Source organism: Paralichthys olivaceus, chromosome 24, assembly GCF_024713975.1.
Source record: "Paralichthys olivaceus isolate ysfri-2021 chromosome 24, ASM2471397v2, whole genome shotgun sequence".
Lineage (NCBI taxonomy): Eukaryota > Metazoa > Chordata > Actinopteri > Pleuronectiformes > Paralichthyidae > Paralichthys > Paralichthys olivaceus.
The window spans coordinates 13,860,374-13,882,679 of NC_091116.1; the positions used below are offsets into that span (position 1 = coordinate 13,860,374).

A 22,306-nucleotide genomic window follows, 5' to 3' on the forward strand; every position below is an offset into this window, starting at 1 on the left:
GTGAAAAAAAACCCAGCGAAGCCACTTTTCTCCTTTCTCTCCGTCCTTTGTGCTTCGACTGCATGTGCTTCACTTTGATTTGTCCCTCTAATAAGACTTGAAATATGAAAGTTGCTTTCAGTGTATTTACGTTTTTACTGCTTGACTGCTTATAACAAGAGTGGGTTTTATTACCGTACATCCTCCCCCACAATGCAATGTTTTTCTAATCAGTGCTGCTGCTGCGTGACGTGCCCAATGATGTCTGGCCACAGTGGTTTAGACTACGAGTCAATATCTGAGCCACTGAGCTGCACTTGACTCCAAATCATATTCACGTTATAACTCAGACTGAATATATCTCTTGTTATCACTTCACCTTCACACACACACACACACAGACACACACAGACACACACCCCCCCCCACTTCAAGAGATGTGATGACTTAATGCTGATTGCTCATGTTACACTGGCTTTCTCATCATCAGGCAGACCCTCTGGATTTATCTAATCACGCTCTGACTTCATGGTCGTGAGGCGCGATGGCGACATGCAGCCTGTTTTTTTGCGGTTGTCGTCCTCCTCCTTCACGAGCCCTCTAACCCCGTAAAACACGTCCGCGCAGGCCGCCCGGCGGCTCGGCCGCTGCTGATATTTAGACTCTAATGGGTACGAAGAGGATCGGTCGTGTGGGTGAGAGAGATGGTGGTTTCCATAGTAACGGTGCTCTCCCGTCTGCCCTCTCTTGCTGCCACTACGGAAGCGAAGTTTTCCGCTCCTGCCGAAAGCAAAGCTATGGTAAACCTGCCTGTCTTCATTCATCCTCCGCCTCTTTCCTCCCCTTCCTCTCTCTCTCTTCTCTCATCCGTGGCTCCCCGACTTTATCTGTTCGCTCTGGTGATGTCATGTCCTCTTGTTTTGTCGTTCTCAAAGTCAGAACATCTTCCCCTCTGTCTCACTCAGCGTCATCCCTCTTTTAAAAGTTTAATTTTCTGTTTCTGTGGAGGATCTGAACCGTTCCCAGACGTGTAGTGGTCAAGGTGTTTGCTGATACGGGTCATATTTTTACAGGATAAAAAACGCAGCAAAGATGCATCTATGTTCATAATTCATGTTAATTCAAGTTCTTTATTTTTGCTTGTATTTGTTTTCTTTTTAATTCTGTTATTAATAATGAAGTTTAACTGTTAAATATCAAGCCTACATTTTATTTCTTTGTCATTTGAAATTTAATTTGATCTTTTTAATGATGCATCAGACGATAGATCAGTATCACAGATCCGACCGGTCGGGCTCTCATTCATGGAATCTGATAAATATTCACTGAGCTTGTATCTTGAATTGACTTTGATAATAATAATGATCTGAGTCATTTTATTGATTAGACCAAGGGAGAAAAAAAAACCCTCCCCTCCATATATCAGCCATGTTTTTCCATCAGCCCCAGCTGGCTTCATGTCACGCTCAAGCCTCAACCCATTTATTTCCCTCCGGGGCGTCTCCACAGCTCCTTTCAAGGACCCATCAGGCTGTGTGCCGCTAAGCAAATGTGAAATGTCATTTTCAGCGAGCCTCTGTTGTTGTTATTGTTGTTGTTTCCATCCTCCTCCTCCACCGCCTCAATTTCTTTGCTAAATTTCCACCTCCCGTCTTCACTCATCCAAATTTCTGCCTGGTATTTATTTCAGACTCTGAGGCCACAGAGGACGAGACCACAGAACCTCAGATGGAAACCAAAGAAGGGCCCGGGAGGCACCAAGACAAGGCTGGACGGAGAGGCCCTTCAGGTACTTCACCCGATATCTCCCTGATTCTCACAGCTTCAGCACTTCCGAGGTTATTGCTCCTCACAACTGTCATTTCAGCTTTTTTCCATTTTGGCGTTTATGTATTTTTATAGCAGCAGGTGACAAAGTAAATAGCACATGTCTGGTTGCTCATAAACTATTTATGAGGCGACCGTTGAAAACATTTTGCTGCCAGAAACACACGCACACGAAAATGATCCAGTGTGGATTGATCGATTTAACGGAGGCTTGTTATCAACCCGAGACGTGGACGGGTCGGATGAGACCCGATATGGCAGAACACATTAATCCCACATGGTGTGATGTAACGCTGTGACACACTGCCCTAGTTTCCAGCAGGGAACCTGTCTCAGGTCTGGACACTGAAGCTGTTACTGACACCAGCTTATGACACCAGTTATTTTAAGATATTCTTTACCAATTTAATTTAACGACGATGTACGTAAGTTTAATCAGTTGATTAATATTCTAACATTTCATAAACCCAGTCATTAAATAATTAAATAACTGTACAGTATTTATTGTTTCTAATGTTGATTTGATATAATAATATTTATGATATATAAAATGATCAAACGAGTTTTCTAACCACATGTAATTTTACTAATTTTCTAAAGTGGTGTTGGAGTGCCAGCGTCAGCGAGGCTGCTCGCCCTCACCGCCCGTTTCCTCTCCAGGCAACAGGGAGTCTGAATATAGAAATCTTGACACCCTTCTCCTCTGCCACAAACAAACGTTGCACTCTTCCCTCGCTCGTACGCGGTGTTTTCGTGTCGGCGGGCTGAATTCTTCTTGACCTGCTGCTCCTCGGCCCGACGGAGTTCTGAAGCTCGAGCCGTCACCGCAGCTCCTCTGCAAAGAATTTCTCATCTCACTCTCGTCTTTATGAGAAACAGATATAGTTTGTTTTATGATCATGTTGCTGAGTCAGTATCGCTGAGTCTGTCGTTTTATATCACCGACTCCATCGCCGTCTCAAGGTTTCCGTCGTTAAAGGAAGATGCTGACTGCTCCGTCTTTTCGCTGCCAAAGCATTCCTGTCTCTGTTGCTCATCTCTAAAATGTCAATCATTGCCTGATTTGCGATGGTGGGGGAGGGGCCTCTTTAAGTGGTGCACGCTCCCTGTCAGCTTTACGCTGTCGCTTTCATTTCCTGCTTTAAAACAATCAATACACTCTTTATCCATCTCGCCCTGTTCATGCTTAGTGATGTTCCTGCTTCTTCCCTGAGTCTTTAAAGGATTAATACAGTCTGTAGAACTAAATGTTTATTATTAATAATCATTATTTGAAAGAATAGAAGCCTAGATGTATTTAAATAGTGTGATATTCACACTGATCATCATCATTAAAAGAGCCGATGATTGTGAAACAAATGTCTCCAGAGACCTTGTTTCTTACTTGTTCCCAGGACGTTTCCTGTCTGATTATCGAACTGCTTCTCTCTCTGTGTCTCTCTCCAGGTGAGGGAGGAAGGCTGACGGACTATAACCCAGATGCTCCGGATCGCAGGGCCACCCTCCCCGGCACTTACGACCCCGTGGTGGAGCGAGAGCTCCGCACACTGGGCTCCCGCCCTCCGGGGCCCCACCTGGACCCCACAAACCCAGCCAGGCAAGCTCTCGGCGGGGGTCCCACCGAGGGGGCCCCCCCTGTCCGTCACCTGGGTGTGGAGCCGCTGATCCGGGCGTCTCACGCTAACCTGGCCCGGCCTGTTCAGGGGTCAGAGGAAAGTGTTTCTGTAGGCAGCGACTACTATGGGAGCATGTTCAGCCTCTACAGAGGGAGAACATTCTCCATGCCGTTATAGCACAAGGCTGTTTTTTCTTTTAGGAGTCCATAAAACAAAAAGACTGCCCCCAAATTTCAAGAAAACCAGACATTATGTCCCCAACTTGCAAAAATTGTATGAGACATGACAGAATTTATAAATGTTTTATCTATTTGAACATTTCTTGTTGTTACTTCCCATCTTTATTTCCATGTCACACTTTCCTTTGACTCAGTGTGGTTTGATCTCAGCCTAACAACGATTCCTGCAGATGTGTATTACTCAGCACTTCTGGAAACTGGGACGAGTCTATTTTTTTTTTTTTACCCTCTGCATGATTTTCTGCAGCAGCCGCTCACGTTTGCAGTAACACACAATCTTTATGGGTTTGCTGTGGCTTGCATGGGTTGCTGGTTTTGATCCAAGCTAATATTAGCATGAATGTTGTCACTCACCCTAACAATCATGTGATTTGCAGGCATGATGTTTTTGTATTTGGACTTAAAGCAGGGGGCGCTTCATGTTGTACAGTTATTATTATCGTAGAGTTTGTTCCACTTCACCGCAGTTGGATTAAGATCTGAAGAAATCTTATTTTATCTTTCATTCTTTTCTCGGCTATTGTATTTGACCCTGTCTCTAAAACGGAGGCACACATGAGCACAGACAATACACAAGGCAAGAACACAACTGACACAAAATGGACGCTCATCTGCTCCTGTATTGCACCTCCAACCCCCACAGGAACGGCACCAGCTCTAACTTCCTGCCTACATTTCCCTTTAATCCTCAACCCTCTAGGACTCAAACTGCTGATGAATCGCAGGGGCTTTCCTCCTGTGTCCCCCTGTCTTCTCCCCCGCCACCTCCCTCCACACACAAACACAGCAGCAGTACCCCAAACCAAGACCTGCGTCAAGCCAAGCCCTCAGATCAGAGTGTCAACAGTGTTGTCATGACACCCAAACTGGCTCGTGCAGGACCCAAGATCTTTGACAAGGTCCGAGCGTTTGAGGAGCGACGGGCCAGCGTGGACGTGCCAGGAGGAGCTGGATCGGCTTCAGGGAACGGACGATCGGCTTCCTTCGACTCAGACGACGGTGGAAAGAAGACGGGAGGCCCCAGCAAGGACGAGGGCCGAGTCCTCCAGAGGCGAGAAGCTTTCAAGCAACGGGCCTCTTCTCTAGAGGACAAGACGAGCTACTCCCAGAGGGTCCAGAGCTACCAGAGCAAGTTCGCCGAGGAGCTCCAGAGGATCAAGAAGCTTGTGGGAAAGCCGAGCTTGAAGAAGGCGTATTCCACGGAGCAGCTGTCGCAGAAAGAGAGGCTGCCCGTGGGGAAACTGGAGCCCATTCCTCCGCAAGTGGTTAAAAAGTTGGAGGCCAGGGAGCGAGCCGCGGAGCAGGGAAAAGTTGGAGAGACTCGTCCCCGGGCCCAAGGCAACGGTCTGAGCACTCTTAGTCACGACCCTGAAAAGGAGAGGATGACACAGCCAGATTCTCGGGGCACACCGGCCGACGGCTCATCACGAGGAAACGCAGGGAAAATCTCTGTTTCCATGGAGACGGCACCAGTTCACCAGTTACCAGGGCAACCATTGCCAACAGCCACAAGAACAAGCCTCACCAGGTTCGCAGATCTTTGTTTCACAAAAACGTAACAAATGTGCTTCTTGTGTATTTTCTGTGTGGGATAAATGTTTCCCTGAAAAGATTAAAAGCAGAACAAACACTTGAGTAAATATCTGGTTCATTCTGTAGCTTGTTGTCAGGATTACATAACAGGTGTCTTGTGTTTGCACACAGAGAAAAACTACAGAGCTCTCCAGCAGCTGACAAAGACTCACTTGTCACCCAGCCGTCCTCCTCCAGAGGCCCGGGGACGCATTCAGCGATGAGCAGCAAAGCGGGCCGCAGATCTCCCAGCCCTACCGGGAAGACGGGGCCCCTCGTCGCTGTGAGGGAACCGGGCTCCCAGTATCCACCGAAGCCCCCGCGACTCACCCCGTCACCCACTCCGTCCGTCAGCCCCCTCACAAAAAGGAGGAAGGCGGAGGTGGGGCGGACGCCGCCTGCGTTGAAAATGAACATCCCCACCATCGTGGTGGAGGACGAACCCACGGAGGTCGAGCGCGCTGCCGACAGGATGAGGAGGAAAGAGCGGAGGGTTCGCAAGAGAGGACGCTCTGCTCAACCCCGGCCTCCGGAGGAAGGTATGACGAAGAACCAGTAGTTTCATGATGGCGTTTTAAATGAGCGTTTGAATGGTTGTAGAGCTTTTGATAGTTTATACGATGGTGCCTGTTCCTTGTACAACTCCTGTCGTCTTTGTCGGCCATGTTGTTGCTGCAGGATCCAGACTCACTGATAGAAGTAAAGAAAGAAATCACTTTGGGGCTCGACCCATTTACAAAACCCAGTGACACAGTCCCTCTTAAACCTCACCTGTTGTTTCCAGGGGCCTCATCCGATGACTCCTACCTGTCCGCTGATGAGGAGCCAGCTGAGGCCCCGAGGTTTGAGAGGCCCCTCAAAGCCACCACAGTGTCCCGCGGCTCCGAGGTCACGCTGAGATGTGTCGTCACTGGAAACCCTCCACCTGCAGGTTTGTTTCTTTTTGCATGTTTTAAAATCAGGGTTAATTAAAATATAGGTCAAATTTAAAATGGAACCCTCTGCAGATGGACCTCCCCTAACGGAAGATTGTTGTCGCACGATGTTGTTTGAATAGATTTAAAATAAAAACCGTTTCGTGTGAGGAGCAGAGAACAGGATTAAAACCAGAATCTGTGGCTCCTCTGCATTTTCTCTGAGCACCAGGACGAGAGAGAGAGAGAGGTTTTTTTGTTTGGGGATATAAAATTCAGCCTCACAATTTTAAATCCTTGGTGTTTTTCTGTGGAGATATGTGAAAACCTCAAACAAAGAGGCGTCGTCCTGACACATCTCTGAAAGCTGGACTCTATATCTGTTCTTTCAGTGGGAGGGTTTTATTGGCTCTTTCTGCTCCGGTGTGAATATGTGTGTTTGTTTTCCTCAGTGACATGGAGGAAGGATAATGTGGAGATACGGAGCGATGCCTCCCATGTGGTGAAGGCTGCGGGTGAGGAGCACAGTCTGCTGATAAAGCAGATGAGGCCGAGCCACGCCGGGTCGTACTGCGTCACAGCTGTCAGCGCGGCGGGCAGAGCGTCCTGCAGCGCCCCGCTCTCCATCCAGTCAGGTGAGACCGCACCAGCGAGGGAGAAGCTGATAGATGAAGTTAGACGAGAGAGGTTGCTCTTCTTGAAACACATGAACATATTGACTCAGCCCGCTTTAATCCGCTGCCAGCCCCTCCTCCGCTCCGACATGCTGGCTTAATGGCTGCAGAGGCCCCGCTGGAGCTCAGCATCCCAACCGGGGGCTCTTTGCAGCGATAGTTGCCATGGCAACCCATTAATTCTTCAAAGCACCCCCTCATCTCGGTGCCGATTCAAGTCACAGGCCTGCCCCGTCACACAGAAGGTCCCTGGAGCCTCAGAGGCAGCCGTGGCATTCGGAATGAGAAGTAAACAAAATAACTGGTCCAATTTGGAAAAAGGCTTCTGTTATGTGTTGTTTATATTATACAGTGTGTGTGTGTGTGTGTGTGTGTGTGTGTGTGTGTGTGTGTGTGTGTGAGACAAGCTAGCACCGCTCCCGTGGTTTTGAATCCGCTCATGTAAATGAAACCTGCTTGTCCCGACTTTTGTCAACAAATGTGAGCGTTCGCTCTCGCACCGTCGTGCAGGCAGTGCGTTGCAGTGCGTTGCAGTGCGTTGCAGTGCCGGGCCTGCGTTGCCATATTAGGCCTGTAGAGTCTAAGGAGTATTTTTAGCCGCCCTCTTGTTCTTTCGGGTAATTGCAGTCTGCTTTGTGTCGCTGTTTGAGATTACTGCTGCAGCCGTGGAGTTTTCTTTTTTATCTCTCAGTAGATTTCACGCTGCCGGGTTTGGAGCTGGAGTCGTCAAAATGTGGAGGGAGATTATGGGAGTGAGTTTGACAGGGGGAGCCAAATGAAAACAATAATCTGAAGTCCCAGCTTTATTTCATCTTCCTCTGTGAAGTATAAAAACCACAATCACCTGAAAGATCGATAAGATATTTTAACGTCAGGATGTTGTCGGCGTTGTTGGAGAGCACGCGCACGACAGTGACAGGAAGCAGAGGAGAGAATAGAGGATGAGGCTGAAAGGGAAGGTTTAGTTGTGTAAGAGTTGGCAGCTTGACGTAAATAGTCTGTGGAGTTATCCCTGGTGCACAGGCGCTGCTCAGAGATGTGACGATAGGTAGGTTATTTCAATTTATTCTTTTAACACACAGCGTTATGACAATACCAACGAATCTCAAGTTGTTGATTTAGTTTCCAAAGCAGTTTGTATTTATTCATCTCGTTGTATCTGCTCATGCCAGATGTGTGAGTGTGACACAGGCGGCGGGGAGACGGCGGCGTCTTACGCTTCTCCAGCCAGATGTGAATTCATTCTTTAGTTAGAGTCCGGACGTGCTCAGGAGCTCCATGTGGAATAAGAGAGTGATTGGGTCAGGGATTAAGGGATTAATTCATTATCTGTGCAGTGGCGGTCACTTCAGACTGAGCCCCCCCGTGCTCTGTGTTGAGTGTGAGGTAAAGATGAGTGGACTCTGCCCACTCTTCCTCTCACTCACCGCTCTGTGCTGCCAAGCGCTCGTCTCCAGAACAGACTGTAAACACCAGAGCTCTGACAGACTGTCCAAACGTTTAGCCAGCGTTCACCATGTGTCCAAGAGATTTGCACGTAATCACTCAAATTAAAAAGTGTGGATCTCACCTTTCCATGAACCCAAGGAAAAGTCAATTAGATGTAGCAGCAGTGCACTTTAAAGTTCCATCAAACTTAACGTCCAGCATCACTCGCCTGTCTCCTCCAGAGATGTCCCACACGCAGGGCGAACGACCGGCCGTTTCCCTGGAAGTCAGGAGTCCGATCCAGTCAGACGAAGAGTATCTGAGCCCCCAGGAGGAGGCCATGGAGGTCAGGGACTCGAATGCACTAAGTGTCTGCTTCAAGGAGCGTCCTTCGTTTCAGGTAAGAGTTTCTCAGAGGTGAAATCTACGCCCGGCACAAAGGGAACGGACACTTTCTAGGTCATCCCAGTAAGTTGGTTTGTTTTTAAGGTGGCACCATGTGACCAGGGGGTAACTGAGGGGCAAGACGTCATCATCTCAGCGAAGGTCAGAGGGCAGCCTCGACCCATGGTTTACTGGTATGACTCCTTCTCTCAAAGATTTATTTCAACATGATGTCTCAGGAGACAACTGAAGCACCTCTGTCTCACACACACACACACACACACACACACAGCCTTCTATTAAACGACTGTGACAGCAGCTTTCTATTAACCCAGGCTGAAGGACAAAGTTGCGGTAAAGACGGGGGGACGCTTTGCCGTTCGAGAGACAGAAGACGGCACCAGGGAAATGAGAATCAGCTCCGCTCAGAGGTCGGATGCGGGGCTGTACGTCTGCAAGATCATCAACGAATACGGAAGCAAGCAGGTGGAGTGCAGAGTGGAGGTGGCAGGTGCGTAACGAAGATGTGGTTTGATCACGACGCAGCAAATGTGTTGTTGTCAGTTTCTTTATTTGTTTTTTGTTCCGCAGCTGCGGCACAGACATCACTGGGAATCACCCGGGGGTTGAAAGACGTGGCGGCGAGGGCGGGAGAGTCGGCCATGTTCGAGTGTCACGTGACAGGGCCTCTGGATGTGGATGTGGACTGGCTGTCCAACGGGAAGCTGATCCAGCCGGCGCTGCTCAACTGCAAGATGCACTTTGATGGAAAGAGGTGCGTCGGGAACTCCTTCACTGTCAGCGAGACACTTTTTTATCATCGTTGGACATTTTTAACGGTTGTTTCTCTGTCAGGTGTCGTCTGCTGCTGAATTCAGTGCACGAGGACGACAGTGGGACATACACCTGCAAGCTGAGCACCGCCAGAGGTGAAGTACGAACGCTGCTTGTTGTCCCTGTGGTTTCTAAGAAGATGGAAAATGTAACTTTGACACATGGAATGTTCACAGAGGAGTTGACCTCGAGCGCGAACCTGAAGGTGACTCCGTCCAACGAGCCTCTGTTCACCCGTAAACTGGACGTCCTGGAGGTCATCGAAGGACGTACGGCCCGGTTCGACTGTAAGGTGAGCGGATCGCCTGCTCCACGAGTCACATGGACGCACTTCGGTAAGAACCTCGTCTGTCTGATAGTTGCAGAGTCCAGTTTTCTACATACGTGTAACTAACAATTGAATCAACTGTTTCAGAGACGCGAGTGGAGGAGAGCGATAACGTTCACATCCTGCAGGAGAGCGGTCGCCACTCGCTCGTCATCACCCACGTCAGCGGCGACACCGAGGGCTTCTACACAGCGAACGCTCAAAACATCCACGGGAAGGCTGAGTGCACTGCTGAGCTCTACATGCAGGAGCCGCGAGCTGCCATCTCCTCTCACATGTAAGAGACGTTAACGTCATTTCAACGTTTCCCGGGACAGAAGTCACGTGATCGTCGTCAGTTTGTTTCACATCCGTCTCTCCGTCTTCCCTCCAGGGCCAAGTTGGAGAAGATGCCGTCCATCCCCGAGGAGCCTGAAGGGGTGGAGACCGAGGTGGAGAAGAGGACGATGCCGGACTTTGTCAAACCTCTGGCTGACATGGAGGTGGTGGAAGGAAAGGAGGTGGTGCTGAGGTGCACGGTGGCCGGCCTGCCCTACCCCACCATCGCCTGGTACCACAACAGCAAACGCATCGAGGGCAGCGAGGAACGCAAAATGACCCAGTGTGAGTAAATAACGAGCAAAGATCAGCTGTTATTCTGAGGGGGGGGGGTGGAGATCGGAAATAAGAAATGTGGGCGTCTGTTCTTCAGACAGGGATGTCCACAATCTGGTCATTCGGAGCGCTTGTCACGCTCATGGCGGCGTCTACAAGGCCGTCATCTCCAACCGAGTGGGCAAAGCCGCGTGCTACGCACATCTCTACATCTCAGGTAACACCTCAGGTTTGACTCTGCTGTGACTCACATGAAATACGATAGAACATATTGATCGATTCATTTTCAAACAGACGTCGTCCCCGATCCTCCCGACGGTCCTCCAGTGGTGGAGGCCGTCACAGGGAAGAATATTAGCTTGAGCTGGAAGAGACCGAAGAGGCTCGACTCTTCATTCGGTAAGAAAGTTTCACGAACGTCAACGCATGATTATTTCCTCTGGTTTCATGACGAGGCTTTTGGAATTCCACGAAATGCAATATTTAATATACGACTAAAATCCGCCTCTGTCTTCATCTTCATCTTCATCGTCTCACGGTGTCATCGTCCAGGGTGAGTCACTAAACAGTGCATGTGTCTGCAGATACCAGCTCTCTGCTGTACGTGGTCCAGCAGCAGCCTCTGGGCTCTATCCAGTGGTCTGTCGTGGCCTCTAACCTGCGGGAGACCAACTACACCGTCACCTCCCTGTCAAAGGGGGTGCGCTACGCTTTCAGAGTTCTGACGTCCACCGGCAAGACGCTGAGCAAACCGTCCCCGTCCACTGACCTGGTCCAGCTGCTGGACAGAGGTACTGCACGTGTTGTCCACCAAGAAGATAATATGAATGCACACTTTTAACTTTTCTAATCTGTGCAGGACCTTATCTGAGGAAGGCGCCCGTCATCCTGGACAAACCGGACGTCGTGTATGTCGTCGAGCACCAACCAGCGAGCGTCACCATCACGCTCAACCATGTGCACGCAGTCGTCACCTGGAAGAAGTGAGTTCTTCTGTTCCTCAAACGACAGGTTGAGGAAATGAGTCGGAGCTTTTGGTGAAAAAGCTTCAGGTCTTGATTGATGATCTGTAACTGTGATGGATTCTGCCGCTGTGTTCCTCAGGAGGGGGGTGGTGCTGGTCAACAGGCCGGGGGTGTACGAGATGAGCATGCCGGACGACGATCAGCACGCCCTGAAGCTCCAGAGGGTCAGGAGCACAGACGTCGGCCAGCTGGTGGTCACGGCCAGCAACCAGTTTGGCAGTGACCTCTGCACGCTTCAGCTGGCTATGGCGGGTCAGTTGAGCTCAGGCAGACAAACGTATGATGAATTGTTGAGCTGCAGAGTTTTGCTGTGACATCATCATCCTCACGGAGCTCCTACGTTAGCTGAACTTCAAATATTCAAGATGTGTTGCGGTTACATCAACTATGAATTGAGTCTTACTTCAATCTAAAAACATGAACTCTGCTGAACGTTCAGTTTCCTGTATTTCTTCTGTAGTGTCTCCTAAGTTTGAAACCATCATGGAGGACGTGGACGTGCACGTTGGGGAGACGTCCCGCTTGGCTGTCGTGGTTGAAGGGAAGCCAGACCCAGATATTCTGTGGTATAAGGTAGAAGGTTATATCTTTCATTTCAAAAACAATGATTGTTTTAAATTCATTTTACAGTGTGACAGTGTGAAATCTAAATCCATTGTTCTGTGGCAGGACGACGTGCTTCTCTCTGAGAGCAGCCACTTCACATTCGTGTACGACGACCCGGAATATTCCCTCGTTGTTCTGAACGCCCGCCCCGATCACTCCGGCGTGTACACGTGCACCGCCAAGAACCTGGCCGCCTCCAACTCCTGCAAGGCTGAACTCACAGTTCACACAGGTCTGACATCAACACCAACACTCAAACACACAGTAACGGTCAACGGAAAGTAAAAGAGCTCTTTGAAACTTCAAAATTAGAGAAAAGTTCACATCACCACAAATAAAAGACGATTCTCTCCTTTTGGTTTCCATCGTATCAAACTGCTGACGCAGATCACAGTCGTAGAAACTAGTACCTGCTGACAATTGCTCCTCTGAATCTGCACCATATGGGCGGGACCACGAGGTGTTGTTAGGCTACAAGATGCAGCCATCTGTCACTATGCTGGCACACGTGCACGGCCAAACACACACACACACACACACACACACACACACACAATAAAAATGCTGATGTCCCTGCAGAGCGAAAAGAAGCGGCCGAACCAATGGAGGACGAGGGAACCATTCTGAGGAAGATGAGGCGTTTGACTGATTACTATGATATCCACAAAGAGATAGGGAGGTGAGTGTGTGTGTGTGTGTGTGCCTGTGTTTGTGTTGTCCTGCGTCCACACACAGCGAGGACGTCGTGTTTGGGAGCCGAGGCTTGTGGGAGGGGAGGAGGGGGAGTCACACCAGCTCAACAACAGCAGTGACAGATGAGTCACCAGCCTGAGCAGAGTGAACACATTCAGACGACAGATGATTTGTTTTGGTCGGACTCGGAGGAGACAGGAAGTCGCTCTGAGTTGTGGCGCAGTCGGAGCGTTAAAGCAGGAGGACGAGAAAAATGTGTTTCCCAGCTGATGTGAGCTGGTTAATTAAACCTGCAGGAAAAGTTCCAGAAAAGTTCCAGAGACACTGAGAGCATTCAATCACTGGAATGTTTTGTGACTGTTGGAATAAGTCTTTGTTGGTGTAATCGAATCAGAATTAATGTCATTCCTGTTTAGGGGCGTCTTCTCCTACGTGAAGAGAGTGACTCAGAAGAAGGGAAAGGCCGAGTTTGCCGCCAAGTTCATTTCGGCGCGAGGGAAGAGGAAGGCGTCGGCCCTCAGAGAGATGGAGCTTCTGTCGGAGCTGGACAACGAGAGGGTTCTTTATTTCCACGACGCCTTCGAGAAGAAGGACGTGGTGGTGCTCATCACGGAGCTGTATCCCTTTATATTTAATGATGTTTTATCACAAACGTGTCACCGGCTCTCCTGCTGCACTGTTTTAGATTTGATGTGCTTCACCGTCGACCAAAAGTGCTCTTAACTTTATCTCAAGGACACTTTAGCTCCGAAGCATTAATCCTAATGTCCTCTGCGGCTCCCGGGAGGCGTGAATGAAGCACAGCGCAGCTTCTTCTCTCTGACTCACCACCGACGAGTGGAATTAGCTGGAGGAAGGGATGTGTGGGAGTTTTTTTTGCTAATTTATAATTCATCTCTCTTGCACTCGAGTCCCCCGCTCTGTCTTTTTCCTCAACTCCTGTGTGAAGATGTCACGAGGAGTTTCTTGAGAGAATGGCCAAGAAAACCACCGTCATGGAGCAGGAGGTTTGTGCGTCCCTGCCGACCGCACTGCGCTAACATTATGTAACATGACGACTTTTAAATTCACTCCCTGATGCTTCTCCACAGATCCGCTGCAGCGTTCAGCAGGTGTTGGAGGGTCTTCGTTATCTCCACCAGAAAAACATTGCCCACCTCGATGTGAAGGTACTTCCTGCTTCATCAACAGTATTTCATCAAGAGCGATACGAGTTGTTAACGTTATTGTTGTGGGTTCACCCGCTCGCCCCCAGCCCGAGAATATTTTAATGGCAAGTCCAGGGAGGGACCAGATCCGAATTTGTGACTTTGGAAATGCCATAAAACTGGAGACGTCGGAGGAGTACTACTGCAAATACGGCACGCCGGAGTACATCGCACCAGAGATCGTTAACCAAACTCCAGTTTCCACGGCAACAGACATATGGTGAGCGACTAAACGCAACACGTGCTACCTGAAAAACCGTCAACCATCTTTACTTTATCTGTCTCGTTCTCCCGCAGGCCTGTCGGTGTCATCACTTACCTCTGGTACGTTACACAGATTAGTGACCGGAGTGTTTGTTCTTCACATCACGTGTATTTCTCTGCAGTTTCATAATCTGTCGTGTATTTACCACAGCCTGACGGGCGTGTCTCCGTTCGCCGGAGAGAACGACCGAGCCACTGCCTTGAACATCCGTAACTACAACGTGGCGTTTGAGGAGAGCATGTTTTCTGACCTCTGTAAAGAAGCAAAGGGATTTGTCATCAAACTCTTGGTGGTGGACCGACTGTAAGCGTCCTGACGACTCTGTATTTCACTCCATTTAACCGTGTCCGCGATCCGTCCTCATGACAATGTTTTTCTCTGTCGTAGGAGGCCGAGTGCAGCCGAGTGCCTGCGCCATCCTTGGTTCAAGGTGAACTACCACTCTCCTCTAATGTTTCAGCGTCTCACTGGATTTATATCTCCACTCAGGTTAATGGTGTGTGCTTCCGTCTTTGTGTCCTGCAGTCACCGACGAACAAGAGCATCAGTACGGCCATGCTGAAGCAAGTTTTATCAAGGAGGCGATGGCAGGTAAGACACCGTGGATCGTGGATCAGTACTTGACTTGTGGACATGAAGGTCTGAGACTTTTAAAGCACGTACACGATGGAGGCTTCAACAGAAACGCAGCTCATTCACTTTGAATTTTGATGCTTTGATGATCTGCACTGTGTTCAAATCACATACATACATGTAAAACTGGGTTTGGTCGTTAAGGCCTGAGATGAGCATTCAAAAGGGGAACAAACACTATGAGTCAGATCTAGTTCACTCGTCCATGCCTCATGCAGTCTACTGTTGCTTTGTTCCAGCGTTCCCTCATCAGCCATAAAGCCAAGATGATTATGCGTTCGATCCCGGAGCTCCTGAATGACTCATCCAGCCACGTCTCCATCGCTGTGGCACGACATTTAAAAGAAGGCTCCCCACCGCTGTCCTCCTCCTCTGACTCAGACGCAGACGTAGACGAGCTTCCCTTCATTCCTATGCCACTGTCCATGGTCTTCTCCGGGTCCAGGGTCTCCCTTAACGAGATCCCAGGGGAGGAAGACGGTCCAGGATGGCCCAGTGTCGCCACTGATGGGACAAGGAAAGTGGACAATTTAGATAGAACTAGTCCGAGAGCAGCAGCTGGGAAAGGTTTGACTGATCAAGAGCAAACTCCAAATGGGGAGAAAACAGAAAAGTCAAAACGAGTTCCTCTGAAAAAAGGATCAAGTGTGGAGTCCGACGAATCAGAGACAAAATCCAGGAGGGCGACCATGAGGAGAGGAAGTTCTGCTGACTCAGCACTGCTGCTCCACATTGACCCAGAAGAGGAAAAGGCCAACGAGGACTCAGAAGCAAGTAACAAGAGTCTGAAAAAGGCTGTTTCCATGGAGCTACCCAATCGCAGCCCAAGTCCTGGAGCGGCAAAGTTAAGCCAGGAGGATTATGCTCTGAAACTGGAGCTGATGAGACAGCGGCTGCTCAGGGGAGGAAGCGTGGACAAAAAGATGAGCGGCCTGCGAGGGCCCTTGTTTGAAACACTGGGTATGGACGATCAGAGGCAAACGGGATCTTTAGATCGAAATCTGAGGAGATCCAGAGCAGCGCCGCCAACATTCACCAGAGCAGCGTCTTCTGAGACTCCTGGCGAGGACACACCAAAGACCAAAGTGTTTCGCAAAAGCTCCTCCTTCACTCAAGGGGATTCTGAACCAATGCCGCTGCACCGCCGGTTCGGAGCACCCTTAGAGATCCCATCTGTGGGCGGTGGGAGCATAGAAGGGAAAAAGCTCCAGGAGGCGACCTCGATGTCCGCACTCACAGAACAAACCACACTGGAGTCTGTGTCTACCTCCCCCACAGAGAAAGACTCGTTTAAACTCCCGACGAGAGGAGTGGACCAACAGCAGAAACAGAACAATGTGAGAGAACACGAGGAAACAGAGAAAAGGACCAAAACCCAGTTAGAACTAATAGAAGGAGTCGAACCTGAGTCCAGATCGCCCTCTGTAGTCACTCCCATTATTGTGATAGAGGAGGAGGATGAGCAAGACGACAGGAAGGAGAACCCGGAGTTACATGTTAGTGAGAATGATGCGAGAAAGGATGAGACGACATCTGCTGATGAAAGAGTCGCTCACGGTGTTTCAGGAGCGATTCAAACATCTGGAACATCCAAAGACCCTGCAGCTACTTTGAGGCCAAATGGTACAGATCTCCCTGCATTTCCTGAACATCCAGCAGTGTTTGCCAAAGTCGCAAGTGCTGACCGATCTCCTGCGTCTGTTTCCACGTCGTCAAATCCGGATCTTGCTGCCGCGGCGCGCCAGCCCGTGCTCAGAACCGACATCAAGGACATTGACTCAGAAGAGGTGTTTGAAGCCAGGTTTAAGAAACGAGAGTCGTCTTTGACCCGCGGACTCAGAAAGTTGACCAGAAACAAATCAGAGGAGAGATCCCCGGGCCTGAGCCGCAAGGCAGCGGAGGGGGGTGAAGAGGTTTACAGGCCGGGTGCGAGGGGAGCGCCTCTAGAAGTGGTTTCCAAGGGACTGCAGGAGAAATCCAAGTCTGTTCAAGATTTAAGAGACGAAGACAAGGAGACAGGACTCGGACGCATTGGGAGGTTTTCCTTGCGGGGGAAGAAATCAGTATCTGTTGATAAGAAGGGGGAGAAGCCAAAAGAGGAAAAGAGTCAGGATGTGCAGGAATCTGTCGGCAAGAGGGTTTCGTGGGCCCTCGGCCGCAGCAAGTCCCTGGACACGAAGGAGCTGAAAAGTGCAGAGAGGGAGCAAAGAAAAGCTGATGAGTCCACGGTTTCTTCTATGAGGCGCAAGTTTGAGTCCAAAGTGGCCGGAATTTCTGCCAAAATAAGGACGCAGTCGGAGGAGAGGAAGGATAAAGATGCTGAAGGAAGTCAGAAAGACCTGGCGCTGAAGGCGGACTTAAAAAGAGTCACAGACTCCCCCGTCCTGGCCATGCGACAGAAGTTTGAGAACAAAGTGGCAGAAATATCCACAAAGATCCGCAGTCAGTCTGAGGAGAGGAAGGGAGAAGCAGAGGGGAAGAGGACGCCGCTGTTTACTCGCCACCGTCACTCCCAATCTGAGGGGCGGGGCCCCCAAGCAATGGGCATCCCTGAGAATCAACTGGCCAAACAGGCCGGCTCCGGCGCTTCCAAAGAATCCATTGAATCCACGTCGAGCTTCCAATCTGAAAAAGCCTCGGAGAGCGACAGGCGATCACGGTGGGACAGGTGGGGTTTGACAAGAGGCAAGAAAGACAAAACTCCCTCTCAGTCTGATCTGCCCTCGTCCGTCCCCAAAGAGGAGGGGTTGTCGAACAGCCAGCAGTTCATCCGCTCTGCGTCCGACTTCGCTCCCGTGTTCCACATCAAGCTGAAGGACCACATCTTATCGGAGGGGGACCCTGTGACGCTCAGCTGCCTTCCTGCTGGAAGCCCACATCCAGAAATCACATGGATGAAAGGTAACGACATTTATGGTGGTTTGATGCAGAAGCTGAGGCTCAGTTTCTAATTCTATTGTTCTTATTCCAGATCGTAAATCTCTGGAGGTGGATGACAGGATCAACCTGATCTCTCACCCCGATGGCAGACAGCTTCTTACGATCATGAAGTCGAGCCGGAGGGACACTGGGATTTACGAATGTGTAGCTACCAACCCGATCGCTACTACCACCACCTCCTGCACGCTCTCCATAGCTAGTAGGGTTTCATACGTTCTCCATCTTTGCACAGTCTATGATTGGTTGTGTGTTTCTGTACGCCCGTGTCCACTCACCTGGTTTACCCCCCTCCTCTTATTTTGTTGAAGGTGTCCCAAAGCGGCCGGGGACCCCTGAAATCCCTCAGACGTACAACAACACGGCCCTGGTGCTGTGGAAACCAGCCGACAGCAAGTCGCCCTGCAGCTACACGCTCGAGAGGAAAACAGAGGGTGAGAGAGGTTTTCTCTTTTTCTTTTTTAAATGAGTCCAGAAGCTTTAGGGCGTCGTTCACTTCCCCTGAGTGTGATTGGAGATTTTAAACCAACAGATTCAGTTTCAGTGTCTGAAAAAGGACAAAGTAAATCTGCATGTGGACAAAACTAAATGATCCACAAAGACACAGAAGACAGTGCTGCTGTCATTGTGCACGATGAATCATCTTCCTCATCCTCATCATCTCATGGTGCACGAAGAGTAGAACCACACAGACTTTTCTTTTTTCAGCAGATAAACCGAGCACAACACTTTTTATTTTATTATTTCCAGCTTTTGAATTTTTGCCTCAGTTATTAGTTTGACAACAGCACCCTCCTGTGTTGTCATGGGTGAACTACAATAGACCAGTTGCATCTCAAGCTGCTGATGAACTACTTCTCTCTCTTTTGAACGTGTGATATGAACTTCTCTCTGCTCTCTCTCTCCTCTCTGCTGTGCAGGAGATTCAAAGTGGCTGAGCGTAGCGACCAGAGTTGTTGACTGCTACTACAACGTCACAAACCTGCCTCCAGGGGGCGCCTTCAGGTTCCGTGTCTCCTGCGTCAACAAGGCGGGACAGGGGCCACACAGCAACTCCTCCGCTCCAGTGCGCCTGGGCTCCGCAGGTATTTAATTAAACCTCGAATGTGGAACGTACCACAGGAATCACTCTGGGCTGTTTGGTTTTTAATGAAGGAGCGTGACACGTGATGAAAAGCATCCATGTTTGTTTTCTCAGATGGCGGTCCGTCACCCACTGTCGCTGTCGTAAAAACTGTCCCGACACCACCTGAACCCGCGGCCCCATCTTCAGTGGCCGTGCCTCCGGTCAAACCAGTCCACAGTGCTCCCAGGGTGACGGTCTCCACCATCCCCTCTCCGAGGGATCCAGCGCCCCCAGCAGTGGTGACGCCCACCCCTGCGTCCTCTCTGCCCTCCAGCGACGCAGCGAGCGCTCCCCCAGCAGCAGAGCAGCCTCACAAGACGACCTCCAGTCTTCCTTCTTCACCCACAGTCAAACCCCCTCCGACCTTTGTCCTCCCCAAACCCCAGAGTCCAGTAAACGTGGTGACCCCGATGACCCAGACCCCACCCATATCGCCGCCACCTCCGCTTGTAACCCCGCCTTCAACTCCCACAAAACCAGCCGTGGCCTCTGTGCCCTCGTACGTTCCCACCGCCACCATCACCGCTCGGGTGGCGCCGTCTCCTGTCTCCTTTACCCCCCCAGTGCTCCAGACGTCCAGTTTGAGCCCCATCGCTGAAGGGGCCCGCACCCCGACCAGAGGGACCCCGTCAGGACGCACCACGCCCTCCACCGCCCTCCGGCAGGGGGTCCCGCAGAAACCTTACACCTTCCTGGATGAGAAAGTCAGGTGAGAGAGACACTGGAACAGAATCACCGGTTCGTCTTCAGTCTGTGTGTTTAGTGTTCGATGAACGCTCGCGCCTCATGCGATGAAGCCCCGGTTCAGATGATTGTTTTGTTTCTCAGAGGTCGTTTTGGCGTGATTCGGGAGTGTCGAGAGAACGCCACGGGTAAAATCTACATGGCGAAGATCATTCCCTACAGTCAGGAAAACAAGCAGGACATCCTGAAGGAGTACGAGATCCTGAAATCGCTTCACAATGAAAAGGTGATGGCGCTGCACGAAGCCTACGTCACGCCGCGCTACCTGGTGCTGGTGGCGGAGTACTGCACCGGCAAAGAGCTGCTGTACAGCCTGATCGACAGGTAGGAGGGTGGACATGTCGCCTCACTCTGAGAAACACGACTTAAAGTCATACGTTGCACTCCTCAGGTTCCGTTTCTCCGAGGACGACGTGGTGGGGTACCTGGTCCAGATCCTCCAGGGCGTCGAGTACCTGCACAATCGCCGCGTCCTCCACCTGGACCTCAAGCCCGACAACATCCTGGTGACCAACCTCAACGCCATCAAGATCGTGGACTTTGGGAGCGCGCAGACCTTCAACCCCCTCAGCCTCAAACACCGAGACTCAGGAGCAGGAACGCTGGATTACATGGGTGAGGACGAGAGCGAACGACGACTCCGCCGCGTTGAAAATCATTCTTTACTTTTCTGACCTTCCTGTCTTGTCCTCTGATCCAAGCTCCTGAGATGGTGAAAGGGGAAGTGGTCGGTCCGCCTGCCGACATGTGGACTGTCGGAGTCGTCACCTTCATCATGTAGGTGGAACGTCGAGACTCGTGTTTGTTGGTGAACATTACAACAAGAGACGGATATTCATTCAATATATTGTCTGTGTTCACCACCAGGCTCAGCGGTCGACTGCCCTTCGAAGATAAAGACCCTCAACAGGTCGAATCCAAAATCCTGATGGCGAAGTTTGACCCAACTAAACTTTATCCAAACGTGTCCCAAAGTGCCTCCGCCTTCCTCAAGAAGATGCTGAGCAGTTACCCGTGGTGAGACGTCCCGTCCGACTCATGCACTACATCCGCATCCGCGTTTATCTTTGCAGTTCGGAAAACTTTTATTTTACAGAGTAAACAGGATAGCTGTGTATTTATGTGTATTTTAAATGTGTGTGTGTGTGTGTGTGTTCAGGGCGCGCTCCACCACACGAGACTGCTTCACTCACGCCTGGCTGCAGGATTCGTACCTGATGAAGCTGAGGAGACAAACTCTCACCTTCTCCTCCGGCCGACTCAAAGAGTTCCTGGTGGAACAACAGTGCCGTCGCTCAGAGGGCGCCACCAAGCACAAAGTGCTGCTGCGGACCTACCAGAGCTCGCCCCAGTCCGCGGCGCCCGCGACTGCACCGCACGTCCCCAGCCCAAAGTGAAGCCACGCACCAGAACTCCAACGTTCTTCATCCCGACTCCTCGCTGCGTGAGAAGCGGACGCCCAGGTGAACACAGTGAACAGGAGGACACCTGGATACGATGATGTCCAGTGGGAGGACAGTCACCTGTGATTAATGGGATTCTGCAAACAGGAAGAGGGACGGACAGAGCCGCAGACCGCCGTGACGTCCGAACGCTTCAGGTTCAGACGCTGAGAGGACGCAGGATGTTCAGTTTGTTATTTTACCATTGCACATTTTCTCATGTGGTGAATGTTTGAATTGCACACGGACATTTGGTTTGGGATAAACACTGGTCTCCACTCTGCACCTTCAGCCCGGGACACGTGTGTCGTCAGTCACCCACTTAAGTAGTGAACAACTCATGTGAATGTATCACGACTGAAGCTGCTAATTTATTTTCACATTAACTTTCATATATTTTAAAACTCAAAACCAAAAATATTCTTTCTCTTCTTCGGAACTGTTTACTTTTTCCATGTTAAGTTATTTGCATGTGTGTGTGTGTGTGTGTGTGTGTGTGTGAGTGTGTGAGCGAGCGAGAGCATCTTGGATTCACCTTCCGAACAATGAAAATAGAAATAAGGCGTGTCTTTGTGGTGTTAGGTCTCACACACGAGCTGTGTAAAGCAGAGTTAGGAATTTGTGGTGCAACTTCTCGTTCTGTGGTTAAAACTTTATCTGTGACGCGACTATGAATCGTAGACGTAGATGACGTTTTACTTTGAAAGGTCTCGCACACACTGGTACATTACTGTTGTGTGTCGGTGCGGCCCATCGTTGGTCCGGTGGCTTGAATCACGATCACCCAGTCAGTGCCTGAAGCGGATTAACATCCAAACTATTTATCTCGTGAACGTGTGTCTCCATCGGATCTGATTCACAACTGAATTTAAAACAATACTTACAAAGAGCAGACGGATTCTTACACACGTGCACACATTTATACACGCAAACACACGGTCCGTGTGTTGATGGAACGTCTCGTGTATTTGCTCTATCACAGTGTTCTTTTTTTTCTATGAATTTGGACGGTTGAAGATTTGTAAATGTACCAATTTGCTGTGTTTCTATGTGGACGATTTGACAATGTTTTTATGAGATAGTCTGTAATAAAATATTCATACAGTTGGAAATAAATGTAAATGTCTCATGTTCTGCTTTTTTTTTTTTTACGCTGCTCGTCTTTTACGTCTTGACTTAAAGAGTGATTGAAGAATCAGGGTAGAGTTTACCAGAACAAAGAAAAATGATATGACAAC

General features: G+C 50.0%; 1 protein-coding gene across 12 annotated transcripts in view; it reads left to right on the forward strand.

Annotated features, from left to right (window-relative positions):
• spega (striated muscle enriched protein kinase a) overlaps positions 1-22,190 on the forward strand; it is a 32,375-nt gene extending 10,185 nt beyond the window's left edge. For 4 of the 12 annotated variants that reach the window (XM_069520782.1, XM_069520783.1, XM_069520788.1 and 1 more), the window contains 41 exons: positions 745-779; positions 1,670-1,768; positions 3,253-3,403; positions 4,362-5,189; positions 5,366-5,772; positions 6,018-6,164; positions 6,600-6,782; positions 8,492-8,649; positions 8,739-8,827; positions 8,969-9,144; positions 9,225-9,408; positions 9,489-9,562; positions 9,644-9,802; positions 9,883-10,072; positions 10,169-10,398; positions 10,487-10,606; positions 10,684-10,788; positions 10,974-11,180; positions 11,249-11,372; positions 11,494-11,666; positions 11,875-11,987; positions 12,084-12,252; positions 12,600-12,699; positions 13,130-13,330; positions 13,663-13,720; positions 13,805-13,882; positions 13,969-14,141; positions 14,219-14,245; positions 14,337-14,489; positions 14,574-14,616; positions 14,712-14,777; positions 15,059-17,720; positions 17,791-17,958; positions 18,068-18,190; positions 18,677-18,841; positions 18,955-19,591; positions 19,711-19,950; positions 20,018-20,241; positions 20,328-20,403; positions 20,494-20,643; positions 20,786-22,190. In XM_069520782.1, coding sequence (XP_069376883.1) covers positions 745-779; positions 1,670-1,768; positions 3,253-3,403; positions 4,362-5,189; positions 5,366-5,772; positions 6,018-6,164; positions 6,600-6,782; positions 8,492-8,649; positions 8,739-8,827; positions 8,969-9,144; positions 9,225-9,408; positions 9,489-9,562; positions 9,644-9,802; positions 9,883-10,072; positions 10,169-10,398; positions 10,487-10,606; positions 10,684-10,788; positions 10,974-11,180; positions 11,249-11,372; positions 11,494-11,666; positions 11,875-11,987; positions 12,084-12,252; positions 12,600-12,699; positions 13,130-13,330; positions 13,663-13,720; positions 13,805-13,882; positions 13,969-14,141; positions 14,219-14,245; positions 14,337-14,489; positions 14,574-14,616; positions 14,712-14,777; positions 15,059-17,720; positions 17,791-17,958; positions 18,068-18,190; positions 18,677-18,841; positions 18,955-19,591; positions 19,711-19,950; positions 20,018-20,241; positions 20,328-20,403; positions 20,494-20,643; positions 20,786-21,023 — 9,703 coding nt within the window. In that variant the 3' untranslated portion in view covers positions 21,024-22,190. Of the gene's footprint in view, positions 1-469; positions 780-1,669; positions 1,769-3,252; positions 3,404-4,361; positions 5,190-5,365; positions 5,773-6,017; positions 6,165-6,599; positions 6,783-8,491; positions 8,650-8,738; positions 8,828-8,968; positions 9,145-9,224; positions 9,409-9,488; positions 9,563-9,643; positions 9,803-9,882; positions 10,073-10,168; positions 10,399-10,486; positions 10,607-10,683; positions 10,789-10,973; positions 11,181-11,248; positions 11,373-11,493; positions 11,667-11,874; positions 11,988-12,083; positions 12,253-12,599; positions 12,700-13,129; positions 13,331-13,662; positions 13,721-13,804; positions 13,883-13,968; positions 14,142-14,218; positions 14,246-14,336; positions 14,490-14,573; positions 14,617-14,711; positions 14,778-15,058; positions 17,721-17,790; positions 17,959-18,067; positions 18,191-18,676; positions 18,842-18,954; positions 19,592-19,710; positions 19,951-20,017; positions 20,242-20,327; positions 20,404-20,493; positions 20,644-20,785 lie in introns of those variants that run through there. The other 8 variants (XM_069520784.1, XM_069520786.1, XM_069520791.1 and 5 more) reach the window with 4 other exon arrangements.
• Positions 22,191-22,306: the final 116 nt, after the last annotated feature.